The sequence below is a fragment of the Nelumbo lutea genome, chromosome 8 (genome assembly GCF_056320005.1).
Source record: "Nelumbo lutea isolate HS-2025 chromosome 8, American lotus-T2T, whole genome shotgun sequence".
Taxonomy (NCBI): Eukaryota; Viridiplantae; Streptophyta; class Magnoliopsida; order Proteales; family Nelumbonaceae; genus Nelumbo; species Nelumbo lutea.
In genome coordinates this window covers 43,004,951-43,032,187 of record NC_142691.1, presented here as the reverse complement: position 1 = coordinate 43,032,187, position 27,237 = coordinate 43,004,951, and the positions used below count along the sequence as shown (strand labels likewise).

Here is a 27,237-nt window from a genome sequence, read left to right as displayed (position 1 = left end):
TTATTTTGTTTGGTTTGGTTTTTGTGTTTAGCAGGAACCCAACAAGACAAACAGGGAAGTACCCCCAAATCCTTCTACTTTATGCATAATCACATACATTGGGGACAATGTATAACTTAAGTGTAGGGGGATTAGGGAAATCTGATGGAAATTTGAGATACCTTACCTTCTTGAAAGTTCTGCTCCCTGGAAGCATATCCTTGAATGATTTCAACTTATCAAGAATCATGTGCTTAGGCTGAATAGATAAGATAGGATGCAAGCATGACTAACTGAATCTTTCTTGACTGCATATGGTACCTCATGATTTTAATCGATCAATAGACAAGATGCATAAGGGTTTGATTGATTTTCACATAATTATCTGTCAAACATGGGTTGATTATTCTAGAACTTGCTGTGTTAGGCATATAGAGACCACGATCAATGAATTCATGGATCAGGCAGTGAAACCCTGTGATTCTTGTGCAAAAAAAAAAATATATATATATATATATATATATATTGTGATTAATGTGAGATGAAGCATAAAATGCACTCACATCTAGAAATGAAAGCAAGTGTGAGATGGAGCATAAAATGCACTCACATCTTGAAAAGAAGGCAAGGGTGAGATGGAGAATAAAATGCACTCACCCTAGAACCCAAACCCCATTCTCACCTTCAGATCCTAGGAATTCATACTAAGTGGTGGAGATGTGATACATAGCAAGCTTATGGAAATAAGCACACCTTGTTTTGATTCAAAGGAAAGTAATTGCATCTGGTTGAATTGGTTTGTTAAAAGCAATGAGCACCCGTGCAGTCCAAGGAGTTTCAGCCCTGGAAGGCTTGTCTCCTTGACTATCGATTTAACTTGGGACCATGAGGAATGGTGATTTGCGGTCACTCTTGGACAAGAAAAAGGGGAGAAAGAGATGAAAAGGGAAATGTTACCAAGTCTGAACTAAAGCATGTGATGAACCAGGCCTCATGTAGAGAAAAAGAAATATTGAAAATCAGTAGTTGGTTTCTTTTGTGTTACTTGAGTTTTTACCTTGCCCGAGGACGAGCAAAGTTTAAGTGTGGGGGGATTTGATGAAACGGAAAAGAACCCTATTTTTGTCCCCTAATTTTCATCTTTTTTTCATTATTTTAACACTTAAATGCACTCATTACTCTTGTATTTCTATTCAGGGCAATAAAGAAGGCAATTGGAAGAAACATGCCAATTCGGGTGATTTTGCATAGTTCGGCGATAGTCAGTGATCTGGGCCTAACTTACAATTCCGGACTCCGAATTGGGCAATTCAAGAAGCATTAGAAAGAAGAACGGAAGGCCCACAACTTTTATGTTTTGGGTTTTGACTGATTCGATACACATCAACTTGAAACCGGGCCCGAAGTCGAAGCAACGTCACAGCCAGGCCCATTTAACAGCTGAAGCCCAACTCACAGAAGAACCTGAAAGCAGCCCAAGTAGCAGAGAAGCCCAACTCGGATACAAGAGTCTAGAGTCCTAATTCGAATGTAATCTCCCAAGAGGGAGAGAGTCTTATTAGATCTAAACTTTGAATGTAATCCTATAAGGATAAGAAGGTTCGGGATTAGATAAGAGATATGATAGGATTAGTTCAAAGAAGATAAGATCAAGACTCCCTAAAGATAAGATGATCTCCTAGAAGGAGTTGGAAAACAGCCCTCTCCTTTGGCTATATAAAGAGGGGGGCAAACCAGCTCTAGCATCACTCATTCCAAGATCCAAGAGATCATCAAGAGGCCAAGAAGCTCAAGAAGGTAGTTCGGCTATGGAGAAGAAAAGCATGGAGATTGCGCAAATCATGAGTAGCTAAGCTTCTTTTTCTGGTTCAAGGGGGAGGTTCGATTGTGTCATTTTGAGGTTCTGTAGTTACTTTTTTTTTTTCTTTCTAATTCAAGTATTCAATGATTCTTGTGCATATTTTTATTGGACATTGATGTTAATTAGTTTGACAACTGAATTAATTTTGATTTTCCTATTGCTATCCATGATTACGGTGATCCGTAATTGTCACGAATAATGGTACGAGTACCAATTAGGTTGATATCTTTTTGGGTCAATTGTTCATGACAGCCTTTGACCAACGTTTTATCATGGTTCAACCTAAAGGAATCGATGGAACAAAATTCAATAATTGCAGCTATCTCAATTATTGTTATTTTGGTTTAACTGTTTTTACAAATCTTAATGCTATCATTGTTTAACATGGAACGCTATCATACCCAGTTGAGTGTCGATAAGTGTTGATCGAATGCTGGGTTTGGTCAACTGAATTAGGAAAACACAAGGTTTATTATGGCTATCCTAGTAAATCTAAGGTTAACTGCTTGAATTTCAAGAATGCTGAATTGTACCTAGGATCGATGGCCAATCGATTCAACCCGAACCCTTGAACCAGAATTTGGTAAGACTGATTTTCTCTTGTTTGTTTAGTTTGTTATTCATTTAATTTTAGGTATTAAATTTTCCCACACAATTACTTTATTCATTCGGCTAAGAGATTACTGATTTGCTCCCTGTGGGATTTGACCTAGTACCACTTTTACTACAAATATTTTATTGTGGGACTAGTACTAATTTTGAGGGCTTCGACAACCCACCAAACTAAAGCAATTACATTCCCATTTAGAGTATGCTTTCCTTGAGGAACCATCATCTCTCCTCGTAATAATTTTTACATCACTAAATCCATTACAAAAAGAAAATTTATTAAGAGTGTTGCGGGAACACAAAAATGCTATAGCCTGGAAGGTAGAGGATATCAAAGGCATTAATCCATCAATCTTCACTCACAAAATTTTGATGGAAGAGGAAAACAAGCCTTCCGTTCAGCCCCAAAGATGCCTGAACCCCAACATAAAAGATGTGGTAAAGGCTTAAATAATTAAGCTATTAGATGTTGGGATCATTTATCCTATTTTTATTGTTCTTGGGTAAGCCCCGTGCAAGTAGTGCTCAAGAAAGGTGGTATGACCGTTGTTCCAAATGAGAAAAATGAACTCATCCCAACTAGAACTATCACCGGATGGCGTGTATGTATTGACTATAGAAATTTAAATGAATCCACCCGAAAGGACCATTTCCCTCTCCCATTTATGGACCGAATGTTAAAGAGGCTAGCCGGGCATGAGTATTATTGTTTCTTGGATGGATATTCAGGGTATAACCAGATCCCAATTGCACCAGAAGACCAAGAAAATACCACTTTTACTTGCCCATATGGTACCTTTGCATACCGAAGGATGCTCTTTGGATTATGCAATGCCCCAGCAACCTTTCAGCGGCGCATGATGTCCATATTTTCTGATATGGTTGAAAATTTTGTTGAGATCTTTATGGATGATTTTTCAGTGTTTGTCTCTTTGTTTGATGCATGATTGAATACTCTGGAACAGGTGCTTACTAGATGCGAAGAAACACATCTTGTGTTGAATTGGGAGAAATGTCATTTTATGGTCAAGAAGGCATAGTGCTTGGACACAAGATCTCTCACAGAGGTATAGAAGTCGACAAGGCCAAGATGGAGGCAATTGAAAAATTGCCACCCCCATCATCTGTCCGTTCTGTGAGAAGTTTCTTAGGGCATGTCGGCTTCTATAGGAGGTTTATTAAGGATTTCTCAAAAATTGCCAAGCCACTATCTACCTTGCTTCAGAAAGAAGTTCCTTTTGAATTTTCAATTGAATGCCTTCATGCTTTCAACACCTTGAAAGACAGATTGATCCATGCACCTATCATGGTAGCACCAGATTGGACCCTCCCATTTGAATTAATGTGTGATGCAAGTGATTCTGCTGTAGGAGCTATTTTGGGACAAAGAGTGAATAAACATTTTCAGCCAATTTACTATGCTAGCAGAACCTTGAATGGACCCCAACTCAATTACACCACCACAGAAAAGGTACTGTTAGTAGTAATCTTTGCACTTGACAAATTCCGTTCATATCTGATATTGTCCAAAGTTGTTGTATACACAGATCACTTGGCATTATGGCACTTGCTTATCAATAAATTTTCAAAACCAAGACTGATCAGGTGGATCCTTCTACTACAAGAATTTGATATTGAGATTAGAAATATGAAGGGTGCTGCAAACCTGGCTGCTAATCATCTCTCCCGGTTAGACAAGGTAAGCTCAGAAGAGGAGATAACTAGCAACATCCGAGAAGAATTTCCGGATGAACAGCTGTACTCAGTTCAAGAATACACATCTCCTTGGTATGCTGTTTTGCCAATTATCTAGCTGCACAAGTCATTCCTCCTAACCTATCATATCAACAAAAGAAGAAATTCCTTTATGATGTCAAATACTATCTGTGGGAGGAACTCTTTTTATATAAATTATGTGTAGATCAGATCATAAGGAGATGTGTCCCTAAGGAGGAGATGGAGTCGATACTCCAATCAGCCTACATTATTCAAAGATGCCCATAGGTATGTATCCACATGTGACAAATGCCAAAGATCAAGAAACATTTTCCTACGGAATGAAATGCTCCTCTCCAATATTTTAATCTGTGAAATCTTTGATGTTTGGGGTATAGACTTCATGGGACCATTCTCGAATTCTTTTGAGAATAAGTCAATCCTCGTTGCTGTCGATTATGGGAGTCCTATATTCACCCTTCTCTTTACTTGCTATTGCTTTTGTTGATTTCATTGTCATTCCCTAACACTAGGAACATTGAGGACAATGTTCATCTTAAGTGTGGGGGAGTGAGCTTGAGGATAGGGTGTGGGAGCTGAAACCATGCACCTCATTCACCCCAACACACATATGCAGGCAATGACATATCCAAGTAGACTAGAACTCCTCAAGTTCATTGATATTTATTAGGTGATTTTTAAGATGGAATACAATGAGTTGAGGGAGATCAATGTAATTGTTAAAGTTTTTATTCTTGTGAATAACCTAGTTTGATATATTCATGAGAAAAGGGGAGCTGAATATGCCTTTCAGCATGACTAGCCCTAACTACCTTCATGTGTATGGAAGCCCTTGATTTCATTGTTAATGGTCAAGAAATCTAGTGCACATCTGATGTGTTAATACATGAGGTTCAATAACTGAGCCCAAATTGACTCCGCTATTTTGAGCTAAATAGTAAAACTAGTAGCTCAGAACATGAGTCTTGTTATCTGCCTCAAGCTTGTGACCAGTGTAAGATGGAGCATAAGTTACACTCACACCAAAATAAAAAAGAAAAAAAAAAGTGTGAGATGGAGCATAAAATGCACTCATACTAAAAGAAGAAGAAAAGGGTGAGACGGAGCATAAAATGCACTCACCCCTAGAAATAAGTAATTGGTGTGACAGCTGAGGTTCAAAGGGGCATACTAAAGTTGAACTCTCATTAAGATATAGTTACTGATGTGAAGCTTAGTGCAATCAGATTATTAACTTTAACAATTAAGGAGCTGATTTATATATTGATTGGGAGTAAATGTTGGACTTTGAAGAAATTCATATTCTCCTTTCCTTGGAATCTTATACATGTGTTAAATGGTAATTTACAAGAATAAAGAGTTGAACACTTACAAAAGTTCCCTGACTACTCAAAGCATTTCTATCTTAAAAATTCACTTGATAATTGGTGAGAATAGAGGGGGGGAATGTTCAGTTTATGGCAGATGTCTTTGCTTGAGGACAAGGAACAATGTTGCACTCTCTACTCACATGGATCCCGGGAATTAAAACCTTTTGCAAACATTTTGAAACAATAATATATATTTATATCCGTATATAAAATATATTTTGCAAAACAAATTTCAATGATTGAAATCGGCTACCGACAATCTTGGTTTCCATTAGAGAGAGTGCATCCTTGATCATTACCTTTGTCTGACAAAGGGGTTGAACCTGTCACTATGATCACCCACTCAGATGAATTCTTGGACTGTCCCAACATACCCAGGTTTTGACCCTCGCTAAGGATTTCACTGATTGGCATATCAAAGATAGCCCAATCCGACATCTAGTGTAGTATCATAATCGAGTTTAGGGGTCAAGTGTAACTTTCTAGTTTTGCCCACTAATCTCCAAGGTCTAGGGCAATATTGGAAATCTAGTCTGGTTCAGGGTTTCAAGTAAACCTACACTGCATGTACCTCGGGTCTCACCTTGGCAATTGAGATAGGCCACCCCAACACTTGGCGGCACACCAGTGTCAGCCTTAGCAGGATAAATCTCCCCAGACTTATCCAACAGCTGTGAACATTCTAAACTAACACGAGTCTCATGAGTGTCCAGTTTAAGGGTATTACATAGAAACATGCCACTATAACATGAATCAAATATGTACTTTATTCATTTACAATAAATGTCATAATGTAAATCAATCTGATTGGAGCTAAGGGCATACATTGTCTAACAGCTCCCACTTGCACTTAGGTCCAATTTGGTATAAGCCAGAGTCCCAGACTTTCCACGTGTTTCTCAAACACTTTTTGTTTGAGTAGCTTAGTCAATGGGTCTACTACATTCTCTGCTGACGCTACCTTCTGAATTAGTACGTCCCCTCTTCCAACAATCTCCCGCAGTATGTGGTACTTCCTCTCGATGTGCTTTGACTTCGAATGGGCTCGTGGCACCTTAGCCTGAGCTATAGCACCATTGTTGTCACACAACAACGGGATGGGTGATTTTCTAGACGGATCTACTCCCAATTCGTGAATGAACTTGTTCATCCACATGGCTTCCTTGGCAGCTTCACTTGCGGCTATGTATTCAGCTTCAGTTGTGGAGCCTGTCATGGACCCCTATTTGTTGTTTTTCTAGCAAACAACACACAATCCTATCATGAAAACATACCCAGATGTAGACTTTCTATCATCTGGATCCGACTAAAAATCAGCATATGTATACCCCTGGATCTGTAGTGAGCTACCATCGAATTTCAGACAAAACTCTTTTGTCCTTCGGAGGTACTTAAGTATATTTTTCACAAAAGTCTAGTGCTCCTACCCTGGGTTGGTCTGGAATCTGCTTACCACACTCACTACCTGAGCAATGTCAGGGCGAGTGCACAGCATGGCACACATGATGCTCCCTACGGCTGAGGCATAAGGAATGTCCTTCATGCCCTCAATCTACTCAGAAGTCTTGGGAGACATCTTCTTGGAGAGAGTGACTCCATGCCTGAAATGAACATTTCCCTTCTTGGAGTTCTCCATGTTGTATCTCTTGACTATTTTGTCAATGTAAGCAGATTGGGATAATCTTATTATCCACTTTGATCTATCTCTGTAGAGTCGAAGACCCAGTATGTAGGAGGCTTCTCCAAGATCTTTCATGGAGAATTGTTGTGAAAGCCATACTTTCACCGTAGTCAACATTCCTACATCATTCTCAATGAGTAGAATGTCGTCTACATACAGAACCAAGAACGTAACATTATCCTCACTGGACTTCCTGTAAACACAGGGCTCATCTGAATTCTGCTCAAAGTTAAACTTTTTGGTGGTAGAGTTAAACCGGGTGTTCCAACTCCTAGAAGCTTGCTTAAGTCAATATATGGATCTATTTAATTTACATACCATGTGCTCCTGACCCGCAACTACAAAACCTTGCAGTTGCTGCATATAGATATCTTCAGTAAGATCTCCATTTAGGAACATGGTTTTGACATTCACTTGCCAAATCTCGTAGTCATGGTATGCTGCTACAGCTAGCAGGATCCGAATGGATTTAAGCATGGCCATGGGCGAAAAGGTTTCCTCATATTCAATGCTCTCTTTCTGAGTATACCCTTTCACCACCAGACGAGCCTTGTAGGTCTCAACCTTACCATTGAGGCCCTTCTTCCTCTTGTAGATCCATTTGCAACCAATTGGTTTTACCCCGGGGGACGGATCTACTAGAGTCCAGACTCCATTGGTCTCCATCGAGTCCATCTCAGCTCTCATGTCATCTACCCACTTTAGGGAATCTATGTCCAACATAGCTTCCGCATAAGTCACGGGATCCTCCTCACTAGTCAAGGCTTCCACCAGGTAACTATCCTAATCATAGCCAAAACGGACTGGTGGGACACCTCCCACTGCTCCTGAGCTATCCTCATCAAGAACAACTTCCTAATGATGATTGTTCAGAATATAGTCATCCTCCAATAAATGAGCATTCTAACTATAGAACACCTTCTGTTTTCCTGAGTCATAGAATAGGTAACCCACAGAGTCTTTGGGGTAGCCTACGAATAGGCAACGGCTGGCCTTAGATTCCAATTTGTCTGAACTCTTTCTTTTAACATGCACAGGACAACCCCAAATCTTCAAGTGCCTGACACTTAGTTTCTTTTTGATCCAAAGTTCATATGGAGTGTTCGGAACCGATTTGATTGGAACCCAATTCATCCCGTATATCACAGTCTCTAATGCATAACCCTAAAAGGATGTGGGTAACTCTGAGTGTACGAGAAGTGACTGGACCATATCCAATAAGGTCATATTCCTCCTCTCTGAAACACCATTTAGCTGTGGTGTAGCAAGAGGAGCCAACTGTGATACTATCCCATTGACCTTCAAGTAGTCCCTGAATTCATCAGAGAGATACTTGCCACCTCAATCTGATCGAAGGGTCTTAGTTTCTCTCCCTAATTGTTTCTCGACCTCTTGTCTGAACTCTTTGAACTTTTCAAAGGATTCAGACTTATGTCTCATTAGGTACACATAACCATACCGAGAATAATCATCGGTAAATGTAATGAAATACACGTGCTGGTTACGAGTCCTAACACTCAGGGGACCACATACATCAGTATGTATAAGGTCAAGCATGCCCGTACATCTTTCAAGCTTACCGTTAAATGATCGTTTCATCATCTTACCCTGAAGGCAAGGATCACAAGTGGGAAGATCTTCTACAGTTAGAAAATCCAAAGGGCCATCATTTACCAACCTTGTGATACGATCAATGCTAATATGGCCAAGTCAGTAATGCCACAGGCACGTGGAATTAACTGTATCATGGATTCTTTTCTTAGGGATATCAGCCGTCGTAGTTTCGGCTATATTAGTTTCTAGAAAAGGATGTAGAACATAGAGACTGTTCTCCAGTTTCCCATATGCGATGAAATTATTATTTCTTTTGATAGTAATCGTATTAGTAAAGAAGACAGAATATCCATCCGCACACAGTTTTGAAGCAGAAATCAAATTTCTTCTTAAATTCTGTACAAAAAGGCAATCTTTGAGTACAACGGATCCTTCTCTAAAAATTAATTCTACGGTTCCTATGGCCGTAGCTGCAACACTTGTAGAAGTCCCCAAGTAAAGCTTTACTTCTCCTTCACTCAGCCTTCTGCTTACCTTGAACCCCTGCAGTGAGTTACACGCATGAGTTGAAGCCCTGGAGTCAATACACTAGGACATAGAAGCTACCAACAAATTGGTTTGTATGACACAAGAGTCGAAATTACCTTTCTTAGATTCTAGGTATTGAGGATAGTTCCTCTTCCAGTGGTCGGTCTGTTTGCAGAAGTGACATGCATCAGATGCCTGTCCTTCTTCTACTTCTTGGACTTGGTGGTTTTCTTCTGGGGTTTCTTCTTTGCCTTCCTCTTTTTCTTGTCTACCTTGCTAGTTTCAACAAGCTTATTCATGTTGTTAAGTTCCTAAACACTGACATTCAGCTTATTCATATTGTAATTCATGATGAACGGATTAAAGGAAGAAGGCAAAGAATTTAGGGTGGCATCTATCTGAGTTGCGTTATCTAGCCCAAACCCAAGAGCCTCATGCTCATTGATGTAGCCTATCATTCGAAGACAATGGCCATGAACCTGCTGCCCCTTGGACATCTGTGCGGTCATGAACTACTTCAAGACCTTTTGCCGAGTAGAATGATTATGCTCATCATACATTGTCTTTAGACTGTCCAATATGTCCTTGGCAAGTTCGATCTGATCAAACTACCTCTATATCGGATTGTCCAGCGAGGCAATGATATAGCACCAGGCCAAGGAGTTTTTCTCCTTCCAATCTAGATAGTCCTCCTATGGGCCAAAAGAGCCCTATCACCTGGATGCACCAGGGCAGGGTTTTTAGCCACCTTGTCCAACTTCTCAAAAGTCAGGACCAGCATAAGGTTACAGTACCAGTCGACATAGTTTGGGCCCTTAAGCTTGTTGTCATCAAGAAGCTTTGCAAACTGTCCATTTTCCATTTTCTGATAAAGAAGCAAACATCAGTCCACAACCTAATTTGATTCATGTTATCTACATAGATATGGCTTTTAATCTATGTTCCATTCTCATTATTTCATCTCTGAGATTTCCCTCCTATCTCAGTGACAGAGACTACAAATTGTCTCTAGAAATGTGGGAAATCACATAGGGTGCATGGAGCCAACTATTTCAGCTGCATAACCCCACCACATTTCTATGAAGGATCATATACACTCATCGTATAAGCTTTCCCTTTGACATCTGTCAGACAAGGTTCAAAGCCATTTTAGGTTAAACATTTTTGTCCAGTGAGTGCTCACCCATCATATTCATGAACGCCAAGGTACCGTGAGAGTCTCTCATTTTCTAGTGAAGCCCTCCCACATCAGTCTATGACGCCCCTATCATCTTATGAAACACTCCAACAGATCCAACAGCAAATGGATAGCCCATTTTTTGGTGCGTTTCCTCATTACTGAATGACCAATTTTTATGCTAATGATGGAAGGCCTTTAGAGAGTTCATCATATGAATCTCCCTATCACATGCACTCATATTTTAGGAGGGAACAAAAGTTACGCCCTAGTTTGATTTAGGTCAAACCAAAGTGGCTTCCACTGATTTTCATAAAGCCAGATTTCTGGTGAGCCCTAAACGGCTAGGGTTCCGCATGTATCCTTTCTAGGGGTGTTGGGTCCACCACTGGGGGAGATCATCCAGTGATCTTTAAGGACACCATGGTAATGATGTTCATTCAGCCATGGTGTGCACAAGAGCCATGATAAGACTGAAAAGAACCCTATTTTTGTCCCCTAATTTTCATCTTTTTACATTACTTTAGCACTTAAATGAACTCGTTACTCTTGTATTTCGATTCAGGGCAATAAAGAAGGCAATTGGAAGAAAATAGGGCAAATCGGGTGATTAGGCACAGTTTCGGTGACAGTCAGTAATCTGGGCCTAACTCTAAATTCCAAACTCCAAATTGGACAATTCAAGATGCATTAGAAAGTGGAAGGAAGGCCCACAACTTTTATGTTTTGGGTTTTGACAGATTCGACATGCATCGAGTACAAAAACAAGACCAAAGTCGAAGCAAGTTCGCAGTCAGGCCCATTTCACAACTTAAGCCCAACTCGCAGAAGTACCTTGAAGCAGCCCAAGTTTTAAAGCAGCCCAACTCGAATTCAAGAGTCAAGAGTCCAAATCTCGAATGTAATCTCCAAGGATAGAGTCTTTTTATATCTAAAGTTTTGAATGTAATCCTAGAGAGATAAGAAGATTGAGATTAGATCATTAGATAAGAGATAGGATAGGATTAGTTCAAAGAAGATTAAGACTCCCTAAAGATAAGACGATCTCCTAGAAGGAGTTGGAAAGCAGCCATCTCCTTTAGCTATATAAAGAGGGGGTGAACCAGCTCTAGCATCACTCACTCCCAGATCCAAGAGATCATCAAGAAGACCAAGAAGCTCAAGAAAGCAGTTCGGCTATGGAGAAGCAAAGCATGGAGATTGTGCAAATCATGAGCAGCTAAGCTTCTTTTTCTGGTTCAAGGGAGGAGGTTCGATTGTGTCATTGTGAGGTTCTGTAATTAATTTATTTTCTTGCTTTTTAATTCAAGTATTTATTAATTCTTGAGCATATTTTTTATTGGATGTTAATGTTAATTAGTCTGACAAACTGAATTAATGTTGATTTTTCTACTGCTATCCATGATTTCGGTGATCCGTAATTATCACGAATAGTGGTACAAGTAGCAATTAGGTTAATATCTTTCTGGGTCAATTGTTCGTGACAGCCTTTGACCAATGTATTGACATGCTTTAACCTAAAAGGAATCGATGGAACAGGATTCAATAATTGCAGCTATCTCAATTATTGTTGTTTTGGTTTAACTGTTTTCACAAATCTTAATGCTATCACTGTTTAACATGGAACACTATCGTACCCAGTTGAGTGGTGATAAGTGTTGATTGAATGCTGGGTTTGGTCAACTGAATTAGGAAAACACAAGGTTTATTATGGCTATCCTAATAAGTCTAAGGTTAAATGCTTGAATTGCAAGAATGCTGAAATGTACCTAGGATCGATGGCCAATCGATTCAACCTGAACCCTTGAACCAGAATTCGGTAAGACTGATTTTCTCTTGTTTGTTTAGTTTGTTATTACTTTCTTATTCTTTTAAATTTTAGTTATTAAATTTTCCACTCAATTACTTTATCCATTCAGCTAAGAGATTACTGATTTTGCTCCCTATGGGATTCGACCTAGCACCACTTTTATTGCAAATATTTTATAGTGGGACTAATATTAATTTTGAGGGCTTCGACAAACCCATCAAGCCACTATCGTATCTGCATGAGCCAAGTACTTATGGCCCATGTACATGCACATCACACATCCATACATCACATGCAAGGATAGAATTGATCCAATCAATTAATATCTGTAAAGCCCATTTTAATTTGTAATATTACCAATTAATATTATCTAGGTATATGGGCTGAATAGCAGTTAGCAATTCGGCCCATATAGCTTTCCTACAATTAGTGGGCTTTTGCGATTTTAACACCTTAAAACTGGGCCTTACAAGTGTGGGCCAAATTAAGTCTCTTAATTAACCATCAATCCCTTGACCCAAAAGTGGGAAATTAGGGCTGACAATCAGCCTCCATCGAACTACAGGTTCGGTCCAACTAGTTTAGACCAACCTGGTTCGAATGGGTCTAGGGTTTGATTTTTAATTAAAATTTTAATTCAAGAAACATTCTAAAATTAATTTACTGATTAAAGAACAAGCAAGAATCAGTCATAGGGTTGTTCGAACACCTCCATCCTGCAAAAGAAATGTCAGAACCCAGTTTTCAGTTTCACAAACTTCAAGTCACAGATAGTGATTTATGTATCTGCGAAATCTCCTTCTGCGCCGCTATCTTTGATCAAGAAAATAAAACAAATAGAAAACCTAATTTCTGTTAATATTACATCTGATTGAATCCTATACATTCAATCTAGAACAAAAAAATATTTACAAACCAGAATGTAAAAACAAAAACTACAAATTGCAGGTTCATTGTGCCAATCAAGATTTCAATCTCCATTTGTACGAATAGTCCATAAATCAAGAAAATAATAAAGAACAGTTCTAAATAAATTCCAGATTTATAAAAAATTAATTTTAGATCATTCGCCCTTTAAACTGGGAACCGATTTCCCAGAAAAACCCTTATCTGCAAATCGGATAGAACGCCTTCTGCCCATTTGCGCAAGTTCAGATCTGATTTAATTTGGTTTAAGATTAGAACCATGGCTCTGATACCACTAAAGGGATGAGAGATCCATCATATGGATGGTCGAACCCTGCAGGAAGGTAGGGCGAATTTTCAAAAATTTCTCTCTCTCCCATCTGGGAATCACATTCCCTGTTTTAGAAAATCTGCATTTTCAAGGATCAACCTTGAACCAAGAACCAAACCAGATCTGAACCAAAACTGTAGGAGAGGGATATACCGGATACAAAGATGCAATATCTCCCAATGAAAGTGTTCACACCCAAAGAAAGACTCCAAAGACTGCTCCCACTAAAAATGACATAGTGAATGGTGGAGCAGAATCAGCATGGTTCGTCCAACGAACTGAATTCTTTAGCAAGAATTTGATGGAGGCAGTGAGCATGACTTCTGATCAGCCTTTCTCCAAAGACTGATATCAAGACACCTCTTGATCACTCTTACAAAGGAAGGAGATTGAACTGGCAGTATGGTGCAAGTGGAGGAAACGTAGGGAGAAGATGGTGCAGTCACACTATTATCGTCTTCTCTCTGGATGCTCTGAGATCTGATCTCTGAGAAGCTTGGGATGCTGAGGATGAACTGAATGGTTTACCCCCTCCTCCTTTTATTACCTTAAAGAGAGCTCCTAATCTCATTAGGAGTTTCCTAATCCAAATCTGTATTTGAATTATGAGTTCTCTTTAAGAGATAAGGATAAGCCCTTATCTTATCTGCAGATTAGATCAGTTCTCTCCTAATCTCGTTAGGAGGTTTCTTGATCTGAATTCAGATCTGGACTCTCTGGGTGGATAATGTAAGACCCTATCCTATCTGTTGATTTAATCCTAGATCCACCCCCTTATTTAACTAGTCAAACTAAGCCAATTCGAAATGGGTTTTAGGCCCAATAAGTCTAAGTGCTCAAACTGCTAACAACCTACTGCCAGTTGGACTTTTTTGTATGGTGTGGGACCCAAACATTGATCTACACATCAGCCACATGGGTTCAGTCCAGCCTCTGTTACAAGGCTTAGCCGAATTCACTGAAAAGACAGTGAACCCCCTAAAGCCCATCACATGGACTCCTAATGGGCCCAACAGTTACACTAAGTGGTCCCTTGGCCAAGCCACCTTATAAAAACCCAGGGACTGTGGGCAGATGCAAGATTAGCCCATCAGGTATCACCCCCAATGGTCTTACACTTAACCTCTTAGCTTATAAAGATCATACACTATTCGACAATAGAGGGCCTCTCCCTCGGCTGTAAAGAACAGTGTTGCACTCTCTACTCACATGGATCCTGGGAATTAAAACATTTTGCAAACATTTTGAAACCATAATATATATATTTATATCTGTATATAAAATATATTTTGCAAAACAAATTTCAATGATTGAAATCGGCTGCTGGCAATCTTGGTTTCCATTAGAGAGAGTGCAACCCCGACCATTACCTTTGTCCGACAAAGGGGCTGATCCTATCACTATGATCACCCACTCAAATGAATTCTCAGACTGTCCCAACATACCCAGGTTTTGACCCCTGCTAAGGATCTCACTGATTGGCATATCAAAGACAGCCCAATCCGACACTTAGTGCAGTATCATAATCGAATCTAAGGGTCATGTGTAAATTTCTAGTTTTGCCCACTAATCTCCAAGGTCTAGGGCAATACTGAAAATCTGGTCTGGTTTAGAGTTTCATGTAAACCTACACTGCATGTACCTCGGGTCTCACGCTGGTAGCTAAGACAGGCCACCCCAACACTTGGTGGCACATCAATGTCAGCCTTAGCAAGATAAATCTCCCCAAACTTATCCAATTGCTGTGAACATTCTAAATTAACATGAGTCTCATGAGTGTCCATTTTAAGGGTATTACATAGAAACACACCACTATAACATGAATCAAATATGTACTTTGTTTATTTACAATAAATGTCATAATGTACATCAATCTGATTGGAGATAAGGGCATACACTGTCTAACACTTCGGAACACTAGTTTAAACATTTATAATTTTTTTGACTCTCAAACAACTACTAACGCAATAAAGGGATGAGAACATGTCGTATCCACAGAGAAGCAAGGGAAAAATTAATATACACTCAAATCCGGACAAGAGAACACAAGAGGGAAGTGTAGAAATATAAAAATTAATTAATTAAACTAATGAAAATATAGAATTTGAATAGTAATGAAAGTTAAATGTGCAGAAACATAAATAAACACAGAAATAAATAAACAAAAGAAATGAAATAAAAATCTGTAATCCGATTAGAGGTAGCAGTCTCTGGATCTCTCCTTTGACCCTCGAACTTCTCGAGCTAGGCCTTCCGTCTTACATGGCCGAATTACAGATCTGAAGAAAAGAAAATGAAGATCAAACAGAATGAAATAAATTGTAGAAAAGAAAATAATGAAACTGAAATAGAAAGAACAGAAATTAAAATTAAATAAAGTAAAAGTAGTCGGGATCCGATTCCAAAGGTGGCAGTTGTGGTGTTGGCGAACTGCAAGTAGGAACCCCTCCTCTTGCTTGGGCATCCTCCTCTTCCTCTACCCTTGAACTTTTCAAGATCAGCCTTCCGTTTTACTTGGTGGTAGAATCCAACCCCTTCTATAGGGCCCCTGGGACCCTTTTTATAGAGAAGGGTGGATACAACTAGAAATAGGGAGAAAGATGGGGGACGGCAATTGGGATTTAGCAAAGTTAGGGATGCCCTAGGGTTTCTAATGGATGGCTAAGATGGTTTTGGAATGATCATATGGCTGAGAATGAAAGTAGAAGGCGCCCAATATTATGTAGGGTTGAGATTTGGGCGCCCAGAAATGGAGGGTGTAGATTAGAACATATAGGGTTGAAAGGTTAAGATTAAAAGAATAGGTGGCACCCTAGATTGAATGGTTGGGATATGAGATGGAGAGAATGGTTGAGATTTAATGGTAGGGGAGTTGAATGGTGAGGATTAGCAGAATAGGTGATGCCTTAGGGTTTAAAAACTACAAAGGAAAGCCCAAAAATGGATGGTGGAGATTACACAGTTGGGGCAGTTAGGGTTATCTAAGGAGGAAAAGAATGGGTTAAAAAGGCTCCCTAGGGTTTGTTAAGGAGAGGGGAGCAAGGTAATACAGTAAGATGGGCGCCAACTGGGTTTAGCAGATAGGAGGCACCCTCCTGTTCTTAGTTCTTTACAAAAACACCCCCTCTCTCAGCTGATCTTCACACCAGCTTCCCAAAAACTACACTTCAGCCATGAAAACTTCCCAATTTTCTACATAATTTGCACAAAGACCCTTAGATGTCACATAATTAATTTTAACTGGGAAAATGTACACTTCGACTACTCTAAGGCCAAAAATACCCATGAATTGATGCCCTTAAGGCATCAAAATGCAGGGTTATCACACCCCCCAACTTAACCATTGCTAGTCCTTTTGCAATGCAACCTTAAAATTACACTGAGCATAGATCCTTCCCATCTCAAGATCATCCCTACAGAATTAATCAAGCATCCTGATTTCAGCATTCTCAAACTTTGTATAGATCGGTATTGAACATTAGGGGTAAAACTATCTTGTTTTGAATATTAATAAAAACTTGGCTTGAAAAATCTTATTTACCCTTTCATTTGAAAACTGTCTTGATAAGATGAGATTGATTTTAAAATCAGACTGGTATTCTTATTATTTCTGATAGCGGATTTCTACCCTTGAACTTATTTTTATTGTTACCTTTCACCGTTTTACATGAATTCCGACACTTGCCTTAGGTGAAGAGACCCAGTTACTAGGTGTTAGGTAAGTGTCTTTGGCATTTCCTTTTCCATTTGATGCAAATCTCGACACTTGACTTAGGTGAAGAGACCTGATTACTAAGTCTAGGGTATCCATTAACCTTTTATCCTCTTTTTTTTAATTCTTTTTTTTTCTTGCAACACTGTTCAGGGTAGTCCACTGTCTCATAACAATTTGAAGATTTTTGTCTAATTTCTCAATCTTTCTCTTCCTATCTTGATAGGGGCAAACTTGGGAGTATTTTTTTAATTTCCAAACGGTTTCGACAATATTCAAACAAGATCAATTTTGACTCCTATCACTTGCTACCAATTTCTATAGAATTCAATATTCTTTTATCAATTTCCTTAATTTTTTCTGTTTGGGAATCTCTTTTAATGGAAAATTTTAAAAATTTCAATGAAATTTTAATTCTCCATCTTTAAAGGATTAGCTTCATAATTTTTTTTTTCAATTTTTCTCTCTTTCCTCACCTCCCAACTTAAATGCCATTATCCCTAATGGCATGACTAGAATGATGCAAAGAAGATTTGGGCCAAAATTCCGTTGGATTGCCTCCCAACCAACACTAAGTTTAACGTCTTCAGCCAGATGCAACTATTCATCTCCCTCATCCAAACTCTCATACTCACTTTCGTTTTCATACCAATTAGGACCAGATTGGATTAACAAAGGGTTAGATAGGTCATTCACTAGATTGTCTACTATGTCCACACTACCTTCATCTTCCCCTAGGTTTGGATACTTAGAGGCATTAAAAACATTTAATTAGACTTTCTGTTCCCCAAATGAGATGTCCATTTTTCCTGTTTTATAGTTGATATTTGCATTAGTCATTGCTAAAAACGGCCATCCTAAGATTATCGGGTTGTGGTTTAGTTCTTCGGTTGGGGTCATGTCTAGGACAACAAAATCTACAAGGAAATAACAAATTTCTATCCTAACGATGACATCCTCGATGACAACTCGATGAGTCTTGACCGACCGATCAGCGAGCTACAGAATTATTGGGGTAGGTTTCAACTCGCCGACCCTGAACCTTTCATAAATAATGGACGGAAGCAGGTTCACACTAGCCCCTAGATCCAATAGGGCCCTATCAAAGGTGATTCTAGAAATTATATAGCTAATAAGAGAAGCACCCGGGTCTTTCATTTTCCGGGAAAGTTGGTTCAAGAGGACCACACTCACATCTGCTAGGAACATCATGTTTTGTGGGGCCGATCGTGGCTCCCTCTTTTGGGTGCATAGCTCTTTTAGAAACTTTGCATAAGCCGGGACATGTTGAATCGCATCGAGGAGCAAAATGTTAAGGTATACTTGTTTGAAAAGTTCCCTGATCTGTGAGTGCGGTAGGAAAGGGGACTACAGATTGGTTTACTTTAGGTTCTTTTTCTAAGTTTTCCCTTTCTTCTTCTTCTTCCCCCACCCCCCCCCCCCAACTTAGGGTTTTCTAACTCATTTTCTTCTTTACTTTCTTTCTCATGCGGGTCTTCCAAAATTCTCCCACTCCTTAAAGTTGTTATAGCTTTAGCATTTTCAAATTGGGGATTCTGAGGAGGTGGTTGAAATTGTTGAGAAAAGCCCGGTGGCTAATTCCTAAGATTTGCAACCGGTCGACTCGATAGTTTCTCCACTACCCTCCTTGCATTAGCTTCAGCTAGTTGTCCTATTTGGCTTTCTAATCTAGCAATGAACTGCTATTGATTTAGGATCAACTATTGCAACTCTATAAATTGATCATCTATGGATCGGGATTAAAAGGGTTGTCGGTAGCCCTGTATGGTTAGACCGGTTGACTCCTAGGGTACACCTACTGGAACTGGTTTTGTACTACTGGCCTCTAAAACTGTTGAGCCATAGAGTTGAACGAAAGTTGACGGCACTATACATTGGGTTGATGTGTCCTCCAAGATAAGTTAGGATGGTTTCTCAACCCAGGGTTATAAGTATTAGAATATGGATCATTAGTGGGCCTTGAGAAACTTTGGGCTGCCTAGACTTGTTCTTGGATAAAAGGTGGAAATTGGGCCACAATAGGACAGTCATCAACCTGGTGGACCGGGCTGGAACAAATGGAACATACTTTGGGATAAGAGGTAGATGGGCCAGATTGTTTGTTAAGAGTGAAAATTTGGTTGAGTTTCTGGGCTAGAAGGTCTACCCTATCCAACTTTCTAGAAATGGCACTCAAATCCATTTTTGCCTTGGGTTCTATATTATTTTTTACCTCATAAAGCCCTACCCTCTTTGAGGGTACCACTGACCTTTCATAGGAATACAAAGACGCATTATTGATAGAATTCTCACTCAAGGTTTCAAAAAGATTGTAAGCTTCATCATCGCTCTTGCTCATAAATGCCCCCCCACACGATACATCTACCATCTACCTTTGATTTGTCAAGCCTTTATAGAAGGCCTGGACAATTTGCCACTGGGACAGGCCATAGTGTGGGCATTTTCTCATTAAATCTTTCATCCTCTCCCAAGCCTCATGAATTTGTTCACCTGGTGTTTGGGTGAATACCGTGATAACTCTCCTTGACTTGGGTTCGAAACTTGCTACAAATGAGCATTTAATTAAATAATAATAGCATTTAGTGATGTCTCAAACTTAAAGGCTTAATTAAAATTGATATTAATGAGGCCAATACAAATCAGTATTGATCCAATACGGATAAAAAATACAAAACTATCTAATCGTATATATTGTGTATCAGAACTCTTCCAAAAGATACGTATCAACGAATACGAGCTGATACTTAACAAAATTTAAAACATTAAAAATAACTATCAAACTTTATGCTTTTTTATCGTTTCTCTTGATTGGTCTATCCGCTAACTAGATATCAGCAACACTTTCTTACACGGTGTGATCTTTGAGGACATTTATATGAGGCAGCCCAAGGATTTGAAGATCCTCGCTTTCCCATCATCTCTAAGAAAATCAAAGTAGTGATATTTTTGCAACAATTGGATGCGCAATTAAAAGAATGAAAAGATAATAGATCAGTGGATTTAATAATGGATATGGCACTTAACAGACCAGCATGGCAAAACAAGATTCACGGAACCAACCCCATAATGCTGGGATAAGGGCTGGATGACAGTTGAACAATCACCATCATATTATAAAGAATAATAGCATTTAAAGTATCGTGTATATATTTTCCTAGGTCTAAATCTAAGATTATTAACATAAGTTTCCATGATACCTTTGATGGAGCAATTTGATATTTTGAATTATACTCAAAAAGGGGAAGCTCTGAAAGGTGAAAATAGACACAAATAGTGGGGATTCCCCACACACACACCTTAATTGATAACCCATTTAACTATTTAAGTCATCAGCACAACACTCCTTAGACTTTGTGTGCTGAAACTCAATGTTAATCAGGGCTGAGATGGGATTTTCTGAGAAGAGAACAGAGAAGGGCTGTACCAGTTGGCACAGCTCTGACTCTAGCCATCATCATGTCAAAGGATAGAACAACTGATTTTTTTTTTCTTTTCTTTATAATTGGAGGTTCTGCAACTGATTACCATTGCTCAAGCAGTCAAGCTCAAGACGGAGATCTTCACCATCTAGCTTTGATGGAAAACACTAACCACAGTCAAATTTGTATATTATTCAAATGATGAGTTAATGATTCCAGATATTACCACAGATTGAACGAGCAATATCCAACTTAATCCAATAACAAAACTGGACTATAATTCACAATCAAATTCAACCCAATTAGATTTAACGAGCTTGCAAATCTAACATTATCAGATTAGATTCGATAAAAATCCAATCCATTGACACCCTATGTTTACCAATTCAGAGAGGTTAGAAAAAAAAATACTGACAAAATTAAACAGGAAACTGAGCTAAGTCCATTGCATTATTGCACCCAAAACAGTTTCAACAAAATGATGCATTTAGTTAGCCTGTCATTGTATTCTCTTTTCCTTTCATCAACAATTGGTGCAGTAGTTTACAAGATCATTTGCACCATGCCCAGAAAGAAGGATCTTGCAGTTGCAGAAGTGCCAAGAAACTCGTCTGGTCTCTTAGTCTCTTGGCACTTCTGCAAGATAATTTACTACATGCCCTGAAAGAAAGACCACATCTACCAAAGGTGATATCTTAAGGGGCTCCTCCCAATTGGAATGAGCTTTTGACCAAGTGTTTTCTTGAACCTTTATTAGCTTGGTGATACTTCATCACCTGGAAAATTTTCAGTACCACAACTAGACTCTAAAAGAACAGTTCCCCTGTAATTTGTCACTTGGAGATCACATTTAGATGAAAGGTAGGAGGGCATCTGGCTTGACCCAACTGGCTTGGAAATCATGCTTCTTGCTTCTGGTGAAGGAGATGCCCAGAAAATAAATTTTGAAATCTCCTTATCACTCAAGGCAATACGTGCATCTCGAAATGGAGGTAAGCACTTATCTTTTGCCAATTTAAGACAGGATCCTTTGGAAGCAGCAAGACAAGCTGCCATCTCACGCTCTTCGCATTGCTCTCTTGCTGCAAAATCCACAGGAGCTCCACCAAACAGGGTTTGCCACCATGGTGGTTTGCACTTGCTAGAAGCACTGATTGAACACCCAATCCTTATGCCAGCCTTCCAAGTATGAACAAGATTTCTCAGAATGTGACAAAGTCAAAAGATAATAAGACTGCTGCCATGCTTTTAAAATATAATATTGACATATGCAAAATAACATCTTTGTATACAATTTGATATGAGAGCATTCCATGGTGGTTTTGCATTGCATTTGAATGCACTACTTCATCTTCTGAAATGGAGACATTTCTAAATTTTAAAGGAAATATAAAACGAGTTCATTTATATTTTTGGTAATAATTGGACTATCCTGGGTTTCGTTTTTTTTTTTTTTTTGCTCCAAGGGGCTACACAACAGGGGGCAGTCCATTCCCCCAACCCAAGTGCTGGTGGGATTCAATCCCATGTCTCCGTTACAGCCAGCAGGAGACCTTACCAACCAACCAACCAATTGGCACCTTGCTAATGAGCTCATTTATTGAGAAATTAGATTTGTGGAGATATGCCTCAAACTAAAAGGTTTTAAAATAATAAGGACTAAAATAGAATGCATACAATGTCAATTTATTAAAAGGAGAAATGATCAGGAAAAAATTAGGATTGGAGACAAAGAGATCTCAATCTGACCTTTTTCACTACTTTGTTACAATAACCCATGACAGGGGAGAGACTGAAGAGAATGTTTCCCATGAAATTAGAGCCAGGTGGGCTAAATGGAGTGGTATGTCTAAAGTCCTATGTGATAGGAAACTACCACTTAGGCTAATTCTTCTTTTCATTTTTTCCAAAGTGGCAACCCACTTTGCTCAGGAGCATTCTTTTGCTTTGTACTTTGCAGCTTAGGCTCTAGTAGGGGTGAGCATTCGGTTTGTTCAGTTCAAAACCGAACCAAAAAACTGAAATTTTAATAACTGATCTACCATACGCAAAAAACCGAACCAAAGCTGTTTTTTGTTAAAACTGATCAAACCAAACCAAATTTTTATTTGGTTGTTTTGGTTAAAAACCGAAATAGAAATCCACACCCAACCAAAAGCATTGGACCTTTGGCACAGCTCAATAACAAGAGTCCCAAGAAGAAGAACAAGAGAAAGATTTCGAAATTACCTGCAGCTTGTAACCGAACATGAATGCCTGAATCGGATGATGGTACAATGCACTCTGGAATCTGGATCATGGAATATGAACTCTGGAAGCCTTCCAATCTCTGAAATCCGAATTGATGGTTGCAGGTAGCAATCTTGCAATCTCTATCATCTGGTTGCAGCTGCTGTCATGCTGGTCTCTCACTCTCTTCTGAGTTCTCACTCCAGTTTGAAAGGTGAGAGTGAGATCATGAGATGAGAGTATGAGACGTAGGTTGGGAAGATTGCAGTCCCAGTCTCTGGCTCTCTGCACTCTAAAATAGACAACAGCATTGGAGACTTGAAGAGTTGGAGTTGGACGAAGAGAAGAAGATGAAGGGGGTTAGACGTGCTCACAAAGGAAGGACTGAAGAGGGTTTTTTTACTTTATTTTAGTTCTCCCTCTTTAGTTAAACTTCTTGAGTCTTGACATTTAAGTTTCCTAGTATTCAGCTTTATAGTTTCCACTTTCCACTAATAAAGTAATAAGTATTACATGCAACTGAGTTCCAACAGATAGGACTGTGATTATTTTGTGTCCCATGCATCAAGGTATCAAACTAGAAACAACCAAAAATATTAAAATTATATAGCTTTAAAAATAAATCGGTTTTTAAAGCTGAAATATATTGAAACCAATTTTCACAACCAAAACCAAACCAAAAACCGATTAAACCGAACCAATTGAACCAAAACTGGAATTTCGGTTTGGTTTTTCGGTTTTAACCGAATTATGCTCACCCCTAGGCTCTAGGAGCCCCTTGCACTTCTTTCTTTTAGAATACTAGGAGCATAACAAGTCTGACAAATTCCATGCAAGAATATAAAGTCTTCTCTTAATTTACATTCTTGCCGTGAAGATACCACGTGAGATACAACTTACAAGGGCTCTAACCGAACTCTTCTGAGTTCCCAAATCAAGGTTTCCATTTGTAAGCCTGTTTTAGGCATATTAGCTTTAATAATGAAATTGGTTTGGGAAAATGTACAGCAGCAATCTATCAAAAAAAATGTACAGCAGCATCAATCCCAACTGCTAAAACACCTGCAGCCAAGAGCTGGTTTTGTGCCATATGTTAGTTTGTGCAGCTGAGTAACTTACTGCTTGGCAATTCTAAAGCCAACCAGCTTGGCCAGCTGCAAAAAAAATTCTTCAAAGCCTCTCTCAATAACACAATTAATAAGCATATCTTATACGACTACAAGTACATTTAACTGTAAGAATGCAAAATGCATCCTCCTATCAACTAAGGCATCCATTTTTCACTTCTTCTAGGAGTTTAAGAATCAAAGCAGTGTTAGTGAATTTACAGCAGTTACCACACTAGTTCCTTTCTCAACGCATAACAAGAAAACATGAGAGATGGTAAAAGAATTTATCAGAGAAGAAGAGAGAAATATTCAACAAGGCGACCAAAAAGATGATATAAGGAGGCTCCTTAGTTTATTTGTTACACAGAAAACTTCAACTTTTTTTCAAGTTTGCTTATTCATTCTCCAATTCCCCTGGATATTCCAAGCTTAACTCATCAGCTCATCTTCTCCTTGTGGAAACAATTATAATCAGGATATAATCAGAATATGTATAATCAGGATGAATGTCCTCCCTGCTTCGATTAGAAATGATAGACTTAATAAATAAGCTATAAAACACTAACAAAAATACATCTAAACCCATCTCTTTATTTTCGCGGAGCTGTAGATATAGCAACCATCCAGAAACAAGTACACTTAGTCACGCCTTCGATACCTAAACAAACAGAGCTACCCAGAACCGTAACTTTTAAACCTTAAGTTCATGGTCATTGCACGTTGCAACATAAGATGACATAAATTCAAGTGATGTAAAAATACCTCGCATTGCTCTATAACTTTGGCCTCGCAGGCCTGAAGCGCCGATTTCCAGATCCTTGCGTCTCTGAAAGCTAGAACGAAAGGACCAATAGAGGGATCATCTGATAAACCAGCAGGTATAGGTCCTCTCAGTAAAGGAATGGGATGATCAAAGGTGATTACAGTGGCAGATGGTGAGTAATCGTCGCCGTCGGCATCACTTGATGGATTCATCGTCCTATAGGGTTTTGAGTTTCTAGGGTTTTTGAATAGGAGTTTCTAGGGTTTTGAAATTTACTGAGAGCTCCTATGTCCATTTACTTATCCAGATGAGAAACTAGGGCTTGGAAAAAGCCAGCCCAATTTCAGCCCATTTAAAATTCTAAATATTTTGGGTTGGGCCGTTCGGGCCGGGAAGTTTGGAAGTTAATACAACAACCATAAACCAGCTTGTCCGAGGTTTAGAACGTGATGTGTTTTTTTGGGTAAAATACAAAAACCACCCTGAATTTTTGACAATCAGAAAAGCCTCCCCTCTAATTTCACTTTAACAAAAACCTCCCCTGAACTTTAAGAAATTCAATAAAAATCTCCCTTTCATCATTGATACAACAGAAAACTATTAAGATTATAAAATTGCCATTGATTAAACCGTCAAAGCATCATTAAAATATTTCAAAATACCAGAATCACCCCTATTTGTCCAATAGGATCCTCCTTGTGTTTAAGTCTCTATTTGCGGCACCATTATTGTTCATGACCTTCAACCCTTTACCCTTCTGCAATTGTTATAGTATTTTTCTTCTTGTAGTCTTCCTTCTTCTCTTCTTTATTGCCTTTTGATGTAGCACGATTCGGGCGCTCCCTAGTTGGCTACTGATTGGCTCCTTGTTGGCAACAGACGACACTTGAGAAGATAGAAAGGAAGGATTCCCGGGGATTTTACCCGATAGGGATACTTTGATGCTTAAGTTAGAATGCAAGAAAGAAGGAAAAGAAGAGTTGGTAGCTAAGAGTGTAGCTCGTGCTTTATCACTATATTCAAGAGATTAGAGGTTTCAAGAAGAAGTTTCTCTTTTGCCCTGAGGGCTTTTATAGGTGCATTCTTGTTAGATTGGGCATAACCGCCACTGGGCCCCTGCCACAATCGTTACCTGCCAAGGCTGCGCAGTTGGCCATTGTGACGTACTCCTCGCCCAGGTGAATGACACATCTCCAAAGTGACAGGCATGCCTCTGCCTCTTGAGAGGCGTGGGTGCAGACTGTCGAAAGAACAGGGACTGTACCGTCAGTAAGGGATGTGGCGCAATCTGATCGGTACGGCCTGTCAGATATAAGCTTCTTGAGGAATGCTCGTGTGGCCCATTCGCGAGCTACTTTGTAGTGAGCTTGGAATACTTCAAGAGTACCCTTAGTAGAATTGGTCCTCGGGATGACTTGTCTGCTTGGGAGCTCGGGCGAGCTGGTTTTCCTAGCTCACGAGCTAAAGTTGCCTCGGAATATCCCTTTAGAGGTAGCTCGGGGAACACAGAGCTCGCGTTGTGGTGAGCTCCTCCTTTAGCGCACTACAATGTAGCAAGCTGCCTTATGGGCCTGTTACTTGGTTGTACTGGGCCACAATGTTGAGCTGTCACTAAGAGCGTTGCCTTAGCGCGAGGAGTTCATGAAGCGTGATGGATTGATTTAACCGAAATTCAAACTTGATTGACTACTCACATTAAATGCATTCGCGGGAATCAAGAGATTTTCTGACTTTTCTGACTTTTTGGATTCTGAAAACGTGCTGAAGTGGCTCTTAACTCCAGACATCGTGCAGCTGCCATTACTTTAATCATGGAAGACGTGCCGCCAACACCTTCGGTTTTCAAAAGGTGTGCGGTCAGTGTACCTGCGAGCTGTTAGATCTGCCTTGATCTGGGCCATCGATTCGGAGACATGGGAGCTATAAATAGGAGGGCCTTCTGGGCCTCATTTCCCTTCATGCCATCTTGCTATTTTCAGATCCTGAGGTCGCACACCTTTCAAGTCTAATCGAGTTTCTCAACTTATTTCATCTCGTCCCTTTTTGGTGAGTCTTACTTACTGTCAATCATGTCGAGATACTCATACCATGTTCGTCACCAGGGCAGTGACCAGGATGATGATCCTCCCTTGAGCTCGGGGGGAGCTTGGGAGTAGGTTCCGAGGGCCAGGGAGGTTTCCAGCGAAGGAGCTTCCACTTCGCGGGGAAGGGAGCCCGATACTTTTGGCCCTTCCTCCATGACAAAGTGGAGACTTAGGTCTCTGATTAGCTATTTCAACCTTCCTAAGGACCTCCGCTACTGCATCCCCATTGGTAACTTTCCGTGGGAGCATGGTCCCAACGATATAGTCATTTACTAGGAACAGCTCGAGGCTGGCCTACGTCTTCCCCTGCACGCATTGATACTGGAGGTGCTAAACCACTTCAACGTTACTATAGAC

The 27,237-nt window shown here is 39.5% G+C and overlaps 1 protein-coding gene and 1 non-coding gene across 4 annotated transcripts; one reads left to right on the top strand and one right to left on the bottom strand.

Annotated features, from left to right (window-relative positions):
- Positions 1-19,699: 19,699 nt before the first annotated feature.
- LOC148843928 (small nucleolar RNA R71) lies at positions 19,700-19,806 on the top strand. The gene has a single exon (XR_016103960.1). It is a non-coding gene; the product is annotated as a small nucleolar RNA R71 (small nucleolar RNA).
- Positions 19,807-21,114: 1,308 nt separating this feature from the next.
- LOC148843927 (uncharacterized) lies at positions 21,115-25,144 on the bottom strand. Of its 3 annotated transcripts, none has more exons than XR_016102834.1 (3): positions 24,796-25,130; positions 22,925-23,216; positions 21,115-21,874 (listed from the first exon to the last, which is right to left on the bottom strand). XR_016102834.1 is itself a non-coding variant. In XM_088956608.1 (2 exons), exons 1-2 carry the CDS (start codon positions 25,006-25,008, stop codon positions 21,449-21,451), a joined length of 639 nt encoding a protein of 212 aa, XP_088812734.1. In that variant the 5' UTR covers positions 25,009-25,144; the 3' UTR covers positions 21,115-21,448. The 3 variants fall into 3 exon arrangements, 1 of the variants encoding a protein (XP_088812734.1); XR_016102835.1 differs by having other exon boundaries at positions 22,925-23,241; positions 24,796-25,121; XM_088956608.1 differs by lacking the exon at positions 22,925-23,216 and having other exon boundaries at positions 24,796-25,144.
- Between the last annotated feature and the right edge of the window lie 2,093 nt (positions 25,145-27,237).